Below are 15826 nucleotides of genomic sequence, written 5' to 3'. Positions count from 1 at the left end.
GTATACTTCAAAAGATATCTTGTGTTGAGTAGAACATTCTATGATTTATTGTTGTATTGACCATATGAATTAAATTAACTGAAATCTGCATAGAAAACCGTCCTGTTGATCAGGTTATGTATGAAGTGAAGTTAAATGATAAATGAACTGAAATCTGCATAGAAAACCGTCCTGTTGATCAGGTTATGTATGAAGTGAAGTTAAATGATAAATTAACTGAAATCTGCATAGAAAACCGTCCTGTTGATCAGGTTATGTATGAAGTGAAGTTAAATGGACTGAAATCTGCATAGAAAACCGTCCTATTTTAAATAGGTTATGTATGAAGTGAAGTCGGAAAAATTTATTTGTAACCATAGTCAGTTTTGACGTTCTACTGTCCAGAGATTGGGAGTATATTGACGATTAAATAAAGAGAAAACATTTGTTGGGGAATAATTGCCATTCTAAGGATACATAAACGGGGTAACATTTACGGCCGCTGAGCCCAAATACTGCTCATACCAGCCGCCGAGCTGTGAATTAACCCAGCCGCCGTGCTGAATGCTGACTTTGCTTTTTCCCTCTTTGTGCTGTTGGTATTTCCCAAAGTGCTAAAATTATTCTGACAATTGTTATAGAACCGCTTGAATTTACTAATATATTGTTCCAAAAGGATATTGCCGAATCATTTTTAGAAAATGCTTATATAAATCACTGAACAGATTCCGATAACACACCCCCGACGATATCACCAAAATACTCATTAACTCTTTGTGTGCGAGGGTGAAACACAAGAGATAAGTCTGTGTCTGCACCACGAATACATCCCTGGTTTCGACCAAGGACGGGCTAAGTATACAAAGATAGAAATAAACACCACATAGTAAAGGCCTGACTAAACCTAGATAACGCATTATACACATTATCAGGCGAATTAGATAAAATGTCTGCAGCCACCGCGCCCAAACTTAAATTTAATGAGTATTTAGATCAGAGTATGATTGATAGAGCGGGAGGTAAAGAACAGTACAAGAGAGTGAAGAAAGTGTGGGAAGGGGTAAAACTAAAATGGACACAAGCAGGCTACTTTAGCGGGGGAACCCCTACAGGGGGGAAACTCCAATCCATGCTGAGAGGGACAGAGGAAGCAGGGGAGAAAGCAAGAGCAAGTGAGACAGAGAGGAACAAGACACACATGTTTAAGAAATGACTGACTTATTTTGTGACGAATGCAACATTTGTGGCAGCCACAACTCAAAGAAACCATATCAAACACCGATGGGTTCATACCCAGTGCCTAATGCATGTTTTCAGGACATTAGCATGGATTACACCGATATGGGCGCCGATAATGTATCTAAAGGGAAACGCTATCTCTTAGTCATGATAGATAGGTTCTCCAAATGGGTAGAGGCAATACCAACAGCAAAAGAGGATGCCAAGTCAGTCATTAAGTGGCTACAAACAGAACTTATACCTGGGTATGGCATTCCTCGACAAATCAGATCCGAAAATGAATAATAAACACCTGAGACAGGTGGAAGAGAGATTTGGCATAACACACAGATTTGGATCTGTGAACCGCCCCAGTCTCAAGGTTGGTAGAACACGCAAATCAGACGTTGAAAGCTAAGGTCCACCAAGGGAGGGAGGTCATATGCCCGCTCTTGATGTACAACAAATTGAAATGTCTGATTATGTGAAACTACTGACGGAACTCTCTGCAGCACTCTCTACCCAGGTTCGCAAGGTCCAAGAGGGGGAGCTGCCGGGAGGCACGCCACCACTGAAGATAAAAGTTGGTGACTGGGTGAGGATTAAAGTCCACAAGAGAAAGTGGCTGGAACCCAGGTGGACTGGACCGTACGAAGTGAAGGAGGTTACTTCACACTCAGTTCAGGTCAAAGGTAAATCAGGCGCACCTTGGCACCACCTCACACATTGCACTCCAGCTCCAATTCCTTCCAGAACACTGACAGAAGTCAGAGCTGATTTGAGCGGCCTAAATTCGATTCCAAATAAAGACACTCCTGACTCAGGTGATGCGGCATTAAACTCCGCCTCCCCTGAAAAAGGAACCTCGCCCAGTTAGAGGGACATTTCTCCCTCCCTGGGCAAGGCTAGGGATATCTGGCCCCTTATTTGTGATATTCCTACTGATATTTGGGGTGTCCCTGGGCACTTTCACATGGTTAATAGAACAACTATAACCGGATCCCCATGGCGCTTTATGATGGACATTTTATTATAACGACGTAAAACAACGTCATTAGGTGGAATACACGATTACGTTACTCGAATGGATTCGGCCATTGTTCAGGTAAATTATTTTCTATACTTCTGGCAGTATGGTTTTTATTAAGAGATGTTGATTGCCGTTGTAAATTCTATCCAAGATCAAACCTTTGTGATAATTTGTGTTTGGTTTATCGAACCCATACTATTGCCTGTTGCAGTTAGTCAACAATGATTTAGAGTTCGTTGAAAGTTGCTGTGTTCTGAACACAGGTTGAGCGCTAGTAAACGCATATCTTTATTTGAACTATACTAATCTATTTGATAAAATTACTAAACCTGTATATTTAACATTTGATAATGATTGGCAAATCCATATATTTAACCACAACTTTGAATTTAGCATTGGGTATTATAGGAGGAACGGGATACAATTTGTACTTTCCCCACCGGGTGTGGCCGTATTAAATTATGCTAGAGAAAATTGGTTGTGTCAATTAGAGGGAAAATGTGTGCATTATAGCTTTGAGTTACTTTTCAAAAGTTGCTAAAAGTTATTGGTTTTTGTTTAGGTAACACCAGAGAATTCGAACAATAAGTAAACGTATTCTAAACGTGATCTGTTTTCATTATGGTGAACAATGACCGGCCCGCAAACTGGTATGGCTGGCTGGGAATTTTTAAAGGGACAGTACACGTTTATCACAGTTGTGTGAATGAGTTACATGAAACATCGGGGAAATTTAAAACGAATGATTTGAGGGTATTATCATAATTATTAGGTTTTGTTTTTGTGGTAAACGTTTGGGTTAAGGGGTTTCCGTGTTCCGAGAGACAAGATAATATTAGGAGTTTTACTTTCTGAGTTTTATTTAGACAAGGGACTTTTTTAAGATAAAGGGTTCTTTTGGTATGTCTAGATATGGTATGGAACACGAATGTAAGGCGGTGGTGTAACCTTTTGACCTATTTTCATTGCATTTTCCTGTGGTTTGATCATCCACGGGGGGATGTAGTGAGGATAATGAATTTGTGGTCATTTGGGATACTAGTTTTGAGGTAAATTGATTATAATAAAGTTTATAACTCTTGACCATAATTGTAGTTTTAACCACAGAGGAGTCAGGATTCTGTTTTTTAAACATTGGCTATGACGGTTTTGAATGGGCTGTTATTGATTTGGTATTATAACAGAAAAATCCCATTTGTCATCGATAATAAATGGGGGAAGATATGATACATTGAGGTTTGAACAGGAGATATTTTAAGCCTATAGGGCAGGAAAATACATAAGCATTTAAATTATTAATGTAAAGAAATAGGTTTCAGTTCTCAGAGGAGTGATCCTGGAGGGAAAGAGAGCTTATTAGTAAAGAAAGGATTTTATATGGTTAGCATTTGTTTTGGCCATTAGAAGATTTTTATTTAAATAGTATTAAAATTGACAGGGGTATATGACATATGTGATGGCTTAGGATTATTGATAGGATAGAGATAGGTTTATTAAGGTTATGTAAGGACTTTAGAGATTGACACTATAAGACATGTTGTTATTTTTAAATCCATGATTTCAGATAAAGTCAAAACAGTGAGACACTTAGTTAATATTGCAAAGGAACACATAGTTGTTATTGACTATTATTAAAAAAAGGCAGACAGAGGGGTCTACCCCGCACTGTTGAGATCTTGAAGGTTTGAGAGCAGAGTGGGGAGGGTGGACCAGGAAATGAGCAAGGTAGGCTGTGAAATAAGATAGGAGAGAAAGGGTTTAACATATATAAGCAGCACAGATACATTTTAAAGTAGATAAGTCACTTGACAGATAATTGGTAAAAGATAGATATGAATGGACGCCCAAGCCCAAGGGAGAATTGGACATGTGGAAAATGAAAGGTACGTTCCTTCATGATAATGTAGAACATAAAAATATTTTACTAATCTTACCTAAGTCAGTATTTAGAGTAGGTAAGGTTGTTACCTGGCCAGTGCCAGGTATCAAAAGGGGGTGGGGTATGGGTACATTGTGGTCTAGGATAGGATGGGGCCTATTGGATAATAAACTAATTAAAAATTAAAAATTTCTAGCTATCAAATAGGCATAGAAGTTAAATATATAATCAGATAGAACAAATGAGAAACTGTTTGTTAACCAAACCTGTATGTCCAAGATTTTATGCATTACAGGTGAATTAAAGGAGAAGGTGATTCACTCGACCTGGGGGCATATCGCACTTGGAGGGTGAAACACACTGACACTGCCGAATGATCACAGAGTTAAGGAGAAGAACCGTTGCTAATAGAGTTCGGGGATCAACTCCTTAATGAAGAAATCCCTGACCCCGCCCTTTCATCACTGTGTACGTTCATAGAAGTGAAAGTGTTGCTTGATCTCTGGCTGATGATGTGTTCTCTGGGAGAGGATGGGGCTTTACAGGACTGCTTGTAGTCCTGAGCTGTCTGATTAGGATACGATGAGGATGTTACCATCACAGTACTGCCAGAACCACCACCAGTTCCAACGGACCAGGGTTCAGCCGGCCTCCTCCACCACTTCAAGACCAAGTCCCACGCCATCACCTAAGCTCTCCAATCTGGTACAGGTAATAAATGTAAAAGACATTTCAGATAGTGACCAATTGGGGACTGAAACTGGTTATGAGGGAAGGGAAAATATGTGGTTGGCCTATATGAGATACACAGCCAAAACACTTAATAGAAAAGACTGTGTGATCTGTGGACATGCCAGACCTATTCTGGCTGCTCACCCATTTGCCCTAAGTAATGGGGAAGGTTGGATGTGCATATTGGAAAGTTTAAGCCAAATTCAACCCTGTGTAAAACTCTGAGTCTTGTGTTCCCAGAAGTCCCTCCCCAGAAGGCACCGTGGGGAGTTAAGGCATATGGGGGATATTACAGCTGTATCACTGGTACAGGTAGAGGTATAGACTATGGGAGGCTCCCTACTACTGCCTGCATCACTAATGTCACTATTAACTAGAGGTGTTGCTGATGTATGGTGGATGTGTGGACCTGCCAGGCGGTTGACCCCATTTTGAAAGGAGATTGTCAGGGCACATGTGCTTTGGCCAGTCTGATAACACCATTGCCTATTATTGAGGATACAGCTAAACCAACTTCTGGGAGCTGCACATGACACAGAGGCTCGGGACCAAACCAGGAGACGGCAGAACCGTGACGCTCCTTGGTCCGAGGGTACAGATAACATCCACACCAACCTGTTGGGGGTCCCAATAGGGGTCCCCCACGAATTCCAGGCATTAAACAGAAATGATGGTCTGTGGCATCTGATGCCCATCATTGGCCCAGCCATTGTTGATGCTAAACAAAATGCCTGGATCAATTATATTTATTATAATTAACAGCGATTTGTTAACTACACCCACACAGCACTTACGGGGATGGCTGAACAATTGGATGCTACCTCTCAAACCAGTAGACAAAATAGACTAGCACTGGACATGATTCTGGCCAACCAGGGAGGTGTATGTAAAATGTTTGGAGAACAGTGTTGGACGTTTGTCCCTAACAATACTAGTCCGGATGGGAGCATTTCAAAAGCTCTGAGTGGGTTGGCAAGGTTATCGGTGGAGATGAAGGGTCTTGCAGGTGTGGAGGAGAGTGGACTGTTCCCCTGGCTGGGTGGTTGGTTTGGTAAGTACACTGCAATGATGATTACTGGATTTCTGACCCTAGTTGTTGTTTTTCTTATGCTTATGTGCTGTGCTGCCTGTATCATACCTTGTTTGAAGAAGTCTGTTACAGATGTGGCAAGGGTCTCTGGTATGATGCCGTTGCTTGATGCTCCAGTTGGAGAGGCTGATACGGAATCAAGCTTTCGCAGGAGAGTGGGCCTGACAGAGGAGGACCCTTGGTTTGCTGTAGTTGATGTTGTCGAATGAATAAAAAGTGATGTTTGTCCTCCCTGTTGTGAAGGTTTGAAGTTCCCGGGTGGCGACGAGCCCACCTGGTACAGGTTGTATAGAGGGATGGACCTGAGGGTTTAACATTTTCTCGTTTTTTGGTTACTAATGTGTGATTGGCCACTCCAGGTGTAGCACTTGGAGTGGTCTCCTTTTTGTCCTTGCTCATTTACCTCGCTTCGCTGCATACTTGAGGGGGCTTCTTGTTTTCGTTATATCCTTATTTTTTGTCTCTGCTATAGTTTTCACGTCTTAAAAGACGTGAAGAGGGGGACTCAAAAATTTGGTTTCTACCAAATTGTTTGGTTGCTTTTATTTTTCACGTCTAATAGACGTGAAGAGGGGGATTTGTCATATATACATATATTCATATACCTAGCTCATATATCAAGCACATATATTAAGCATTAATTAGGAGGCCTTAGGGTTTCAGAGCCTGCTTGTGACCATAGGATTAAAAGTTTGCACAACACACCCCATGACAAGGCACAAGACTGATCTTGCACAACACAAGGTTCCCCATTGACACAATGGTTCTTCAGTGTCTCAAGGATGCTAACCGCACAAAACCGTTATAGAGCGCCAAAACCAAACCGCCTGACTTAAGTAATTGCTCACATCCCTCTAATCAGGAAACCCCCTCGCCCCAGACAGTAACTGCCAGTTACAGTTTCCCTTATCTCATGACTCCTGGACACACACAAACATTTCATCTCGCACGAACACACACACCTCACGCCCATCTCTACTGGTCGGGTGCCAAGAGCAGAGGACTCTGCTGTGCACCAATGGGGCTACTGCTATGGCCAGAGCAGACCCGCCTCCAACTCTTCAGGACCAGTCAGAAGACCAACACGAAGAGATTCTACCTACATTGTTCCATGTATAAAATCTGCTGTAATCTCTGTTTAGTTACCCTTTTCAGCTGACTCCTTAAGAGCCATATGATTAGGTCCGTGTCACGCTAAACTGCCAGACAAGATATCTTTGACTCAATAAACCTGCCATTTTGCTACAACTGAAATCCACTCTGTCCAGTGTCCATGATTTGGTCTCACTCTCCAGTAAATGAAACACCAACACCAGTCATCTAGAGAAATAACTAGTGCTACTCTTTTCGAAAGTGGCGCTTTAACTCCCACGGTTCTAGCCAACTAGATAGTTAGGTTGCGTGCTAACAACTGGTCACTGAACAATGTCAAATCAGTTATCAAGCTAACTGGCTAGCTCTTGGGCACAATTTAGAATGCTACCACTTTAGCGATAATAATATGCACTGTTTTGATCGTTGCTTACCTCTTGAACTCGACACCTTGACAAAACGAGCTATCCTGCGGAGAACTAGACTCGCGTGGAATCATGGGAGATTTATCTTAACTCTACTTCAATTTTAGCCCCATGTGGTTAAATGGCAACATTACATACGCTCTTGGAAAGGGCTAGTGAGTCCTGAACACTTGCTACAATGAATTTAACTTTTCAGTTTGATCCATTTTCACAAATTAAATAAAGATTTTGTGGTGTATTTTGTAATTTACCAGTAGATGTTAATTAACTAATGCCAACGATGACCTGATTTCAGACAATGATCACACACACTGATAGTCAATGCTCATTAGCAGTTTGTCAAGACCAGTTTTATTTATTGGTGTTTTTAACTACATTTGGACTGTTAACAAAAGTCCACAATGTTCTAGGTTCTCCTTTGACACATTGTACAACATACACCTACCAAGAGTACAGGGATAACATAGTCATGCTGCCAAGATTCTTTTTCAATATAACCCTGTAACAAAACAGGAATGTTAAAACAATTCTCTCCTGTAATGAGCTCATATTAACAAAAAAAAAGAGATCTAGGCTACATACTCACTGAGTAACATATGGTAAAAAATGTTAGTTTCAACAAAAAATATTTGAATCATATGCATCTTCGCTTTCGCCATACTAAGTAGCTTTGGAATCAGATGGAATTAATGTCTGGATCAAATCTACTATTCAATTCGTAAACATGAGCGGCCTAAAGAAATCTAGTGATTTCCACGTTGCATAGTGAGCTACAGTGCTGTAAGAGAGGAAAGGTAGTGTCAATCACTGTATTTATGTATTAACAGAAGTATGGATAGCTTAAGATACAAACGCATGGCTTACTTCCTATGGCTGCAAAATAAAAATAAAGACAATTGAATAAAGGATAAAAACAGTATCCATAAATATGAAATGGTAAATGAACAACATAAATTGATGGACTCAAACCCTCACATTCCATACCCACAAGGCATGTTAGAAGTGCTGTGTTGGAATCATGTTATACTTTAAAAAATACTTCTTCTGCATGCTGAGGCTGAAATACAACCATTGACTTGGCCCAAATTATAAATACACAAAATATCGCACTACTATTCAATTCAAGTTTGCTACATGTTAATTATAGTGAAGCAGTCGCTGGCCGGTTGATCATCATCCCCATTCAAAACCCCTTCATACACTAAGGCACATTCATTCCTTGTCTGTTTGACAAGAGGGGAAATTCTGGTCATAACATCAGTTAACTATTTAACTTAAAAAAATACTAATGGAAGTACAACTTTTTGTACACTATAATGTAATACAGTGTGGTCAAATGACAGGTGGAAGTTAACGCACGAAACAGTTATGTACAACAATTAGAAAAAACATAAAAAATAACTTAAAAATCTATAAGTTCTGTACAGCCTTTTTGTGGGGGACATGGCTCGGTTGGAAAGTAGTCATGCCCTCTGACTAGTTACATAATCTTTCCTGGGTATCGGCGAGCGTCTGGCAGTCCATCTTTAACCTGAGCTGCAAGACACGAGGAGAAAAACAACAACAATAAGTCCTCTAACATCAAACTCTAAAAAGAGCAAGCCTGACAATGGCAAGGGACAACTGATCTAATATAAACCTTCTAAGGTTTAGTCAGATGAGAGCAGAGCTTGTTCACCTGTCTGCTGCCTCCTGTTCTGCCTCCGTGGGGCTGCCATCTGGTTGTGATGACGAGGCTTTGAGTTTACTGGCATCTGAAAGGAGACAGAGCCCATGGTTAGAGACCACTCAGTTGTGACAGTCAGTATACCACTAGAGTACTGATTCAGGGTCAGGATAAACACCCCCCCCCACCCGTCTTGCCGCGTACCCTGTAGCCAGCGGATCTGTGTGGCGGGCCCGTAGCCCTGCTCGTTCTTGGCCGCGATGCGGAAGACGACAGCTGGCCGGTTGGGGGCGGAGCTGTCGATGTAGGCGTTGGCCAGGTGGGCGGGGCTGACGGTGCAAGAGGTCTTGGTGCCGCGGTAGATCCTGATGAAGGCCAGCTGGCCAGGACGCTCAGAGCTGCTGGGCCGGCTCTTCCTCACCGCCAGGTACATGGAGTACTCCAGGATCTTACCTGACGGGGAGGTGGGGGAGTCCCACGTGATGTGGACAGAGTCATTAGCCTGGGGGGAGGGAGGGAGGGGGTGGTTGATTGATAAAGGATGAGAGGCAAAACAGCTAATTTAGGAGAAACAATGATACACATATGATAAAACTAGAAATATATTGTGGAACTAGAAAGGCAGCAAGAAATCACAATCTCCCATGTGAGCTCTCTGAAGCCTCTGTTGAACAATAACGAATGCTGGCAGCACATTCTGTTAATGTGCTTGGCCTCATTTACACCCCTCATCAGTAACCTTCTCTGTGTGTAAAGTAGGCGGTGGGAGTGTACTGTACCTTGGTGATCTTGACAGCTGAGGGCGCTCCGGGAAAGCCGGGCTGGCAGGTTTTGAACTCGCTGGCAGGGCTGAAGTCTCCCTGACCACAGCTGTTGATGCCTGCTACTCTGAACCTGTAGGCTACACCTGGACACAGCTCCTGCTTCTCCCTCCACTCATAGTCCTGAGGCCCCTGCAACTTAATCTGTGGGTGTGGAAAATGGTGTGTGTGTGTCAAATTGGAAAATCAATAAACAGATTAGAGACAAATTAACAAAAATGACTGCTAGCTGAAGATGGTTTCTGCATGTTATCTGCACACATTCTGGGGCATGTTTTTCATTATATACTGTCATTTAAGATTCAAACCAAAATGTGGCTTACCTCTTTAGTGTTAGTGGGTCTGCTGTAGATGGTGGGAATAATGTCATTCTCAGGTGGCAGGTAGTAGTGGGTAACCTCAGAGAACAGGGTTTTGAACACTCCAGCATCAAACCACTCAGACTCATCTGATTTCTCACCAGATACCTACAGGGCACAGACAGGGGTTACTTCCTTCAGTCTCTGTGGTAGAAAAATGAATAACTTCATTAGTATTCTAATCCTACCTTGCATTTGACAGTGTTGGGATCTGAGGAAGTGCTGTCAGGTTCTTGTCCTGTGAATGAGGAAGGACTGTCATTGGTTATGTCGATGATATTCAAACCATACTAGTAAAAAGCTAGCTTGGGGTCCATGCTGTTACCTGGCTGGTGCTCACTGCTCGCCATTGTGTCTGAGCGCTGGGAGGTTTTTGTGGGGTCACCCTCCTGTCCCAAGGGCTCGGAGTGTGTTTTTCCACTAGCATCACTTTCTCCCTCTGGATGGGGGTCTCGAACAGCCTCTGACACTTCCATGGGAGTCACCTTCTGCCCTGCAGCCACCTCCTGGCGTGCGGGGGGGAAGAGACCGCAATATTCAGTGTCAGTCAATGTAGCATTAACAAAATCGGGATGTAACATTTAGCTTAGCTATTACGGTCTCAATGGCAGTACTAACACCATCTGAATATAGCACTTTCCCAGCACTGTAGCGAAGACAACTGGATATGGGTATAAGGGTCACCATCTGACCTGTTGGGACGTCTTCTGGGCTTCCTGTGGGGTGGGGTCGTCTGGGACCTGAGCTGACTGGACATCTGGAGGAAAAAGAGCACATCAAGCATAGCTTTACATATATGCCTCTTAGCCTGCTTCAACCTTCAACCCTGGCCCAGTACAGACGTCAACCCTGGCCTTGAGAGTGGACCAGATGGCCCTGGACAAAGGCTTCTGCTTCTAAACCACTTGCAAAGCCAATAGCTTGGCATCAGACAGACCTCCTCTGAAGGCCATGTGAAATTCACTGTTGTCATTCCTATTCAAATTAGTGGTCTCTGATTGGTTGTGTGTGAGCAGCAGGTAGATTTCTCCTCTCACCTTGGTCCTGGGGGTTCCTATCCTGGCCACCTGTGCTGGGTCGGGCTGTGGGGTTGGCTGGGGTGTTAGAGGGGGAGACGGGCTGCAGCTGGAGAATGTAACACTCTGCTGCAGGTAGGGGGCGCCAGGCCACATGGAGCATGTTGACGGTGGACTTGACCAGTAGTACTGCTGCTGGGGTGGAGGGCCGCTCTGAAAACACCACAAGTCACAGTTAGGTTGTAGCAGCAAAATGGCCTTGCAGATGGCAAGTGTGAACAAATGAGAAATACACTCTCTTCACCGACTTTCCTAGTTAAATAAAGGTTTAAAAAAATATATACAAATATGCTTTAAAGATGGTATGACTCTGCAGCACATTTTGAGCTACAGTAATAAGACATATGCTGATATTAACAGTATCCTTGTCTCTCTTCTCACCTGTCTCCAGATACCACAGGTCCTTGCAGCACACCTGGTAGTTCCAGCTCTTCCGGTAGCCGTCACGGCCGCTCCAGATGTAGAGGCGGGAGCCGACAGAGGCAGCACAGTGGCCTGCCCTGGCTCGGGGTCCCCCGCTGCTGGGCTGGGGCTCTTCCTGGTCCCCCTGACCCTGCTGGTCTCCCTGGCTCACTGTCTGCCCCTGTTGCTGATCTGGGCCAAGGCTCTGCCATGTCATGGTGTCTGATATCAACAGGAAAGGGGGTAAACTGTTTAAGCACTTTGTAACATCTGCGGATGTAAAAAGGGCTTTATAAATACATTTGATTGATTTCACCTTACTGGGTTCAATTCAATATGATGATTCTCATCATATGAATTTAAATGGAATGCCTGTTATGTGACCAGTCAGATACACTAAGTGATAAGCTTGTAATAATGAGTATGATACTGACCTAAGTTGAGCACGGATAAGGAGTTGGTACAGATCCATTCAGCTCCCAGGGCGTTAGGTGTGTCTGTCTCTGGAACGGGGACCCATCCCCCAAAAACATACATCCTTCCCACACAGAAAAAAAACATATTAGGCAAACATCCATGATGCCACACAAACATATACAGCACACACAAAATACATATTTCCATTACTTGTTTTCTATAACGTTGGCAGAGTGAAGGCTTCTGGGTAGAGGAGGGGGTCCTTTAGTGTCAGGTATAGACCATGTCATAGATTCTAAAGAGCAGACGGAAGAGAGTGGAGAGCCAGTTAGATTACCTCACTTCAATCAGTTCATCACCACAAACACAAGGTTGCGGTTTAAGAAACTGAAGGTTGGTTACTGCTACAGCAACCTGAATTCACACCAAGGAGGTTAGTTCATTCAAAGTGTTGTGGTCAGATTGTGGTTCATCAAAGCATGTTAGTAGACTGAGATGAGGTTACCGAGGTCAAGCTGCCAGAGGTCGTCAAGGCGACTGCCTCTCATCCCTCCGAAGATGTAGAGTTTGGGGGAGCCTGTCCCAGTGTATGCCACCGAGGTGTGGGACTCTCGAGCCCACGGACCCACACCCTTAGTATCCGGAATGTTCCAACCCTTCACCCCTGACACTGACTGCAGCTCCAGCTCATAAAAGTCATCTAGGTACCTGCAGAGAGAAAACAGAGAGCCAGTGGGATGAGAACTAGCCTGGTCCCAGATCTGTTTATGCTGTCTTGCCAACTCCTATGGTCATTGGTGTGGCCAAACAGATCTGGGTCCAGGCTAGATGAGAACATCATTAGTGACAGAGCAAACATTAAGGTTTCTTATGATTATCACAACCCTCAGTACCCTGATTAGAGAAGCTGCGTTGGAGACTGTTGGAGCTAGGTACATAGCTCCATACCTTGGGACATTGCCATTAGGGTCCTCACTGTCATTGGCCAGTCCCCCAAACAGGTAGCACTTGTTCCCAATGAGGGTGAAGCTGTGTCCGAGGCGGGGACATGGAGGCGGCATGCCGTTCTTTGGTGGCCTGGGTTTCAGCTTCTTCCACAGCCAGCGGCTCGCCTGATAGACAAGGGGTCAAAGGTCAACTACGGCATCTTATCCATCCGAGTGACTACATACAATCTACTGTACAATCTAAGAGGGAAATATGCTTGTGAAGACCTTCCATCAGAGCTACAGGTCTGTGAATGACAATTCTGCAGCACACTCTTCACCTTATGCATAAAACATGACAAGAGGATGTTTATGACAGAAGACGCAAGTGAGTGCGAGAGCCTCACCTGTAGCTCGTACAGGCTGTTGTTGTATTTGCCAAATTCCACCATGCCGCCAAAGACCAGGATGCGGGTTCCCTCACAGGCAAAACCATGGGCAGCACAGCCTGGAGGGATGTCCCCTCTCACCGCTGGGAGAAACCACTGCTTAGAGACTAGACAAAGGGCTAGAGGTCTGATCACCTGAGAATAACTCATGTTTACTCAATCATAATACACTGTGTGACTATAATTACGCAATATAACTTATAAAAGCTAAGTCGACAATTGTTTGTTTGTTAGCTACATGGCCTCCAGATTCTCCAGTGATCATCTGTTCCACACCACATCAATTGTATGCTAGCCAAGTTAGCTATTCTCCACAGAAACTACATCTGATAACAACCATAGGCAGTAGATGGACATTTGGTTAGCTTCGCTAGCTAACGTTAGCCAAGTAAGCAAGCTGGCTGCTTAACTTCAGGGAATGTTTGTGAAACTTTCAAGGCATTAACATATTAGTCGCACCAGATGGCTAGGAAAACCAAATAGTTAAGTTAGCTCACTTCTCAAACACAAAATGTGTAGCATCCATTAGCTAGCCAAAATAGTTAATTAACGCGTTAGCCTACCGGTGTTGTAAACATGGAGCTCCTCCGCTATCCCCTCGTTTCCACCTCCAAACACGATAATAAGTTCCCGAATAGCCACTGCTCGGTGTCCGTGTCTTGACCGGGGAATAGGTCCAGTAAATGAGTTGACTTTTTTCCATAAAGGGTCCATTGTTCCGTTAGGAACGCTACACACCGGGGTTCGGTCCATGAACGGTTACGGCAGTTTGGCGCTGTTTGTTGTTACCAGAGAGAAATAGGCGGAGCGAGGTGGCAAACTCTCGCGTTGTTCCCTTCACCGAAAGTGCAAAACTAAACAGAGGAAGTTGCAATTCTTTTGTATCGAAATTAATGGAAAAGTGTCAAATTTGGACATCATATTTTTGTTGTTGCCAATAATAGGTGTTGATCCAATTTGTGGTTTTGTATTTCCGAAGTGATTTCTAAGCTACTATATGCTATACAAATTCAGTTTTGACATCCTACCAACTTTAGGCTTGCCGAAATGCCAGAGATAGCCACTCAAGAAATTGAGTTGAGCCAGAGTTTAACGTTTGATTTTAGTTTTACTCCTTGTCCTCCACTTATACCCTTGACCTACTTTGTCTGCATTATTTACTGGTAATACAACAAGCTACAACATTCAAGAAATATCCGGAAACACTCTTTCTCCAGCCTCACATTTTTATTTATTTATTTATTTCAACTTTATTTAACCAGGTAGGCAAATTGAGAACACGTTCTCATTTACAATTGCGACCTGGCCAAGATAAAGCAAAGCAGTTCGACACATACAACAACACATAGTTACACATGGAGTAAAACAAACATACAGTCAATAATACAGTGAAAAATAAGTCTATATACAATGTGAGCAAGTGAGGTGAGATAAGGGAGGTGAAGGCAAACAAAATATATATATAAATAAAAATATAAAAAAAGGCCATGGTGGCGAAGTAAATACAATATAGCAAGTAAAAAACACTGGAATGGTTGGTTTGCAGTGGAAGAAAGTGCAAAGTAGAGATAGAAATAATGGGGTGCAAAGGAGCAAAATAAATAAATAAATACAGTAGGTAAAGAGGTAGTTGTTTGGGCTAAATTATAGATGGGCTATGTACAGGTGCAGTAATCTATGAGCTGCTCTGACAGCTGGTGCTTAAAGCTAGTGAGGGAGATAAGTGTTTCCAGTTTCAGAGATTTTTGTAGTTCGTTCCAGTCATTGGCAGCAGAGAACTGGAAGGAGAGGCGGCCAAAGGAAGAATTGGTTTTGGGGGTGACCAGAGAGATATACCTGCTGGAGCGCGTGCTACAGGTAGGTGCTGCTATGGTGACCAGCGAGCTGAGATAAGGGGGGACTTTACCTAGCAGGGTTTTGTAGATGACCTGGAGCCAGTGGGTTTGGCGACGAGTATGAAGCGAGGGCCAGCCAACGAGAGTGTACAGGTCGCAGTGGTGGGTAGTATATGGGGCTTTGGTGACAAAACGGATGGCACTGTGATAGACTGCATCCAATTTATTGAGTAGGGTTTTGGAGGCTATTTTGTAAATGACATCACCGAAGTCGAGGATTGGTAGGATGGTCAGTTTTACAAGGGTATGTTTGGCAGCATGAGTGAAGGATGCTTTGTTGCGGAATAGGAAGCCAATTCTAGATTTTACTTTGGATTGGAGATGTTTGATGTGAGTCTGGAAGGAGAGTTTACAGTCTAACCAGACACCT

At 43.4% G+C, this 15826-nt stretch overlaps 1 protein-coding gene across 2 annotated transcripts; it reads right to left on the bottom strand.

Moving 5' to 3' along the window:
* Positions 1-7773: 7773 nt before the first annotated feature.
* LOC120032216 (host cell factor 2-like) lies at positions 7774-14374 on the bottom strand. Of its 2 annotated transcripts, none has more exons than XM_038978203.1 (16): positions 14125-14374; positions 13520-13644; positions 13135-13298; positions 12692-12894; positions 12397-12481; positions 12204-12307; positions 11749-11991; positions 11329-11520; positions 10984-11048; positions 10617-10797; positions 10480-10529; positions 10256-10399; positions 9891-10076; positions 9316-9613; positions 9124-9199; positions 7774-8981 (listed from the first exon to the last, which is right to left on the bottom strand). In XM_038978203.1, exons 1-16 carry the CDS (start codon positions 14312-14314, stop codon positions 8972-8974), a joined length of 2316 nt encoding a protein of 771 aa, XP_038834131.1. In that variant the 5' UTR covers positions 14315-14374; the 3' UTR covers positions 7774-8971. The 2 variants fall into 2 exon arrangements, with proteins under 2 accessions (XP_038834131.1, XP_038834130.1); XM_038978202.1 differs by having other exon boundaries at positions 13520-13668; positions 14125-14373.
* Positions 14375-15826: the final 1452 nt, after the last annotated feature.

Source organism: Salvelinus namaycush, chromosome 38, assembly GCF_016432855.1.
Source record: "Salvelinus namaycush isolate Seneca chromosome 38, SaNama_1.0, whole genome shotgun sequence".
NCBI lineage: Eukaryota > Metazoa > Chordata > Actinopteri > Salmoniformes > Salmonidae > Salvelinus > Salvelinus namaycush.
Note: the sequence above shows the minus strand (reverse complement) of the source record. Positions and strands in the feature narration are given on the sequence as shown.

Bases quoted from the DNA above. Each gene is read 5' to 3' on its own strand.
- LOC120032216 (XM_038978202.1), bottom strand. From the start codon at position 14,314: ATGGACCGAACCCCGGTGTGTAGCGTTCCTAACGGAACAATGGACCCT. The intron at 11,521-11,748 runs GTGAGAAGAGAG...TGGTGTTTTCAG, and splicing joins CCTGTGGTATCTGGAGACAG to AGCGGCCCTCCACCCCAGCA. The intron at 10,400-10,479 runs GTAGGATTAGAA...TGTGCCCTGTAG, and splicing joins CCAACACTGTCAAATGCAAG to GTATCTGGTGAGAAATCAGA.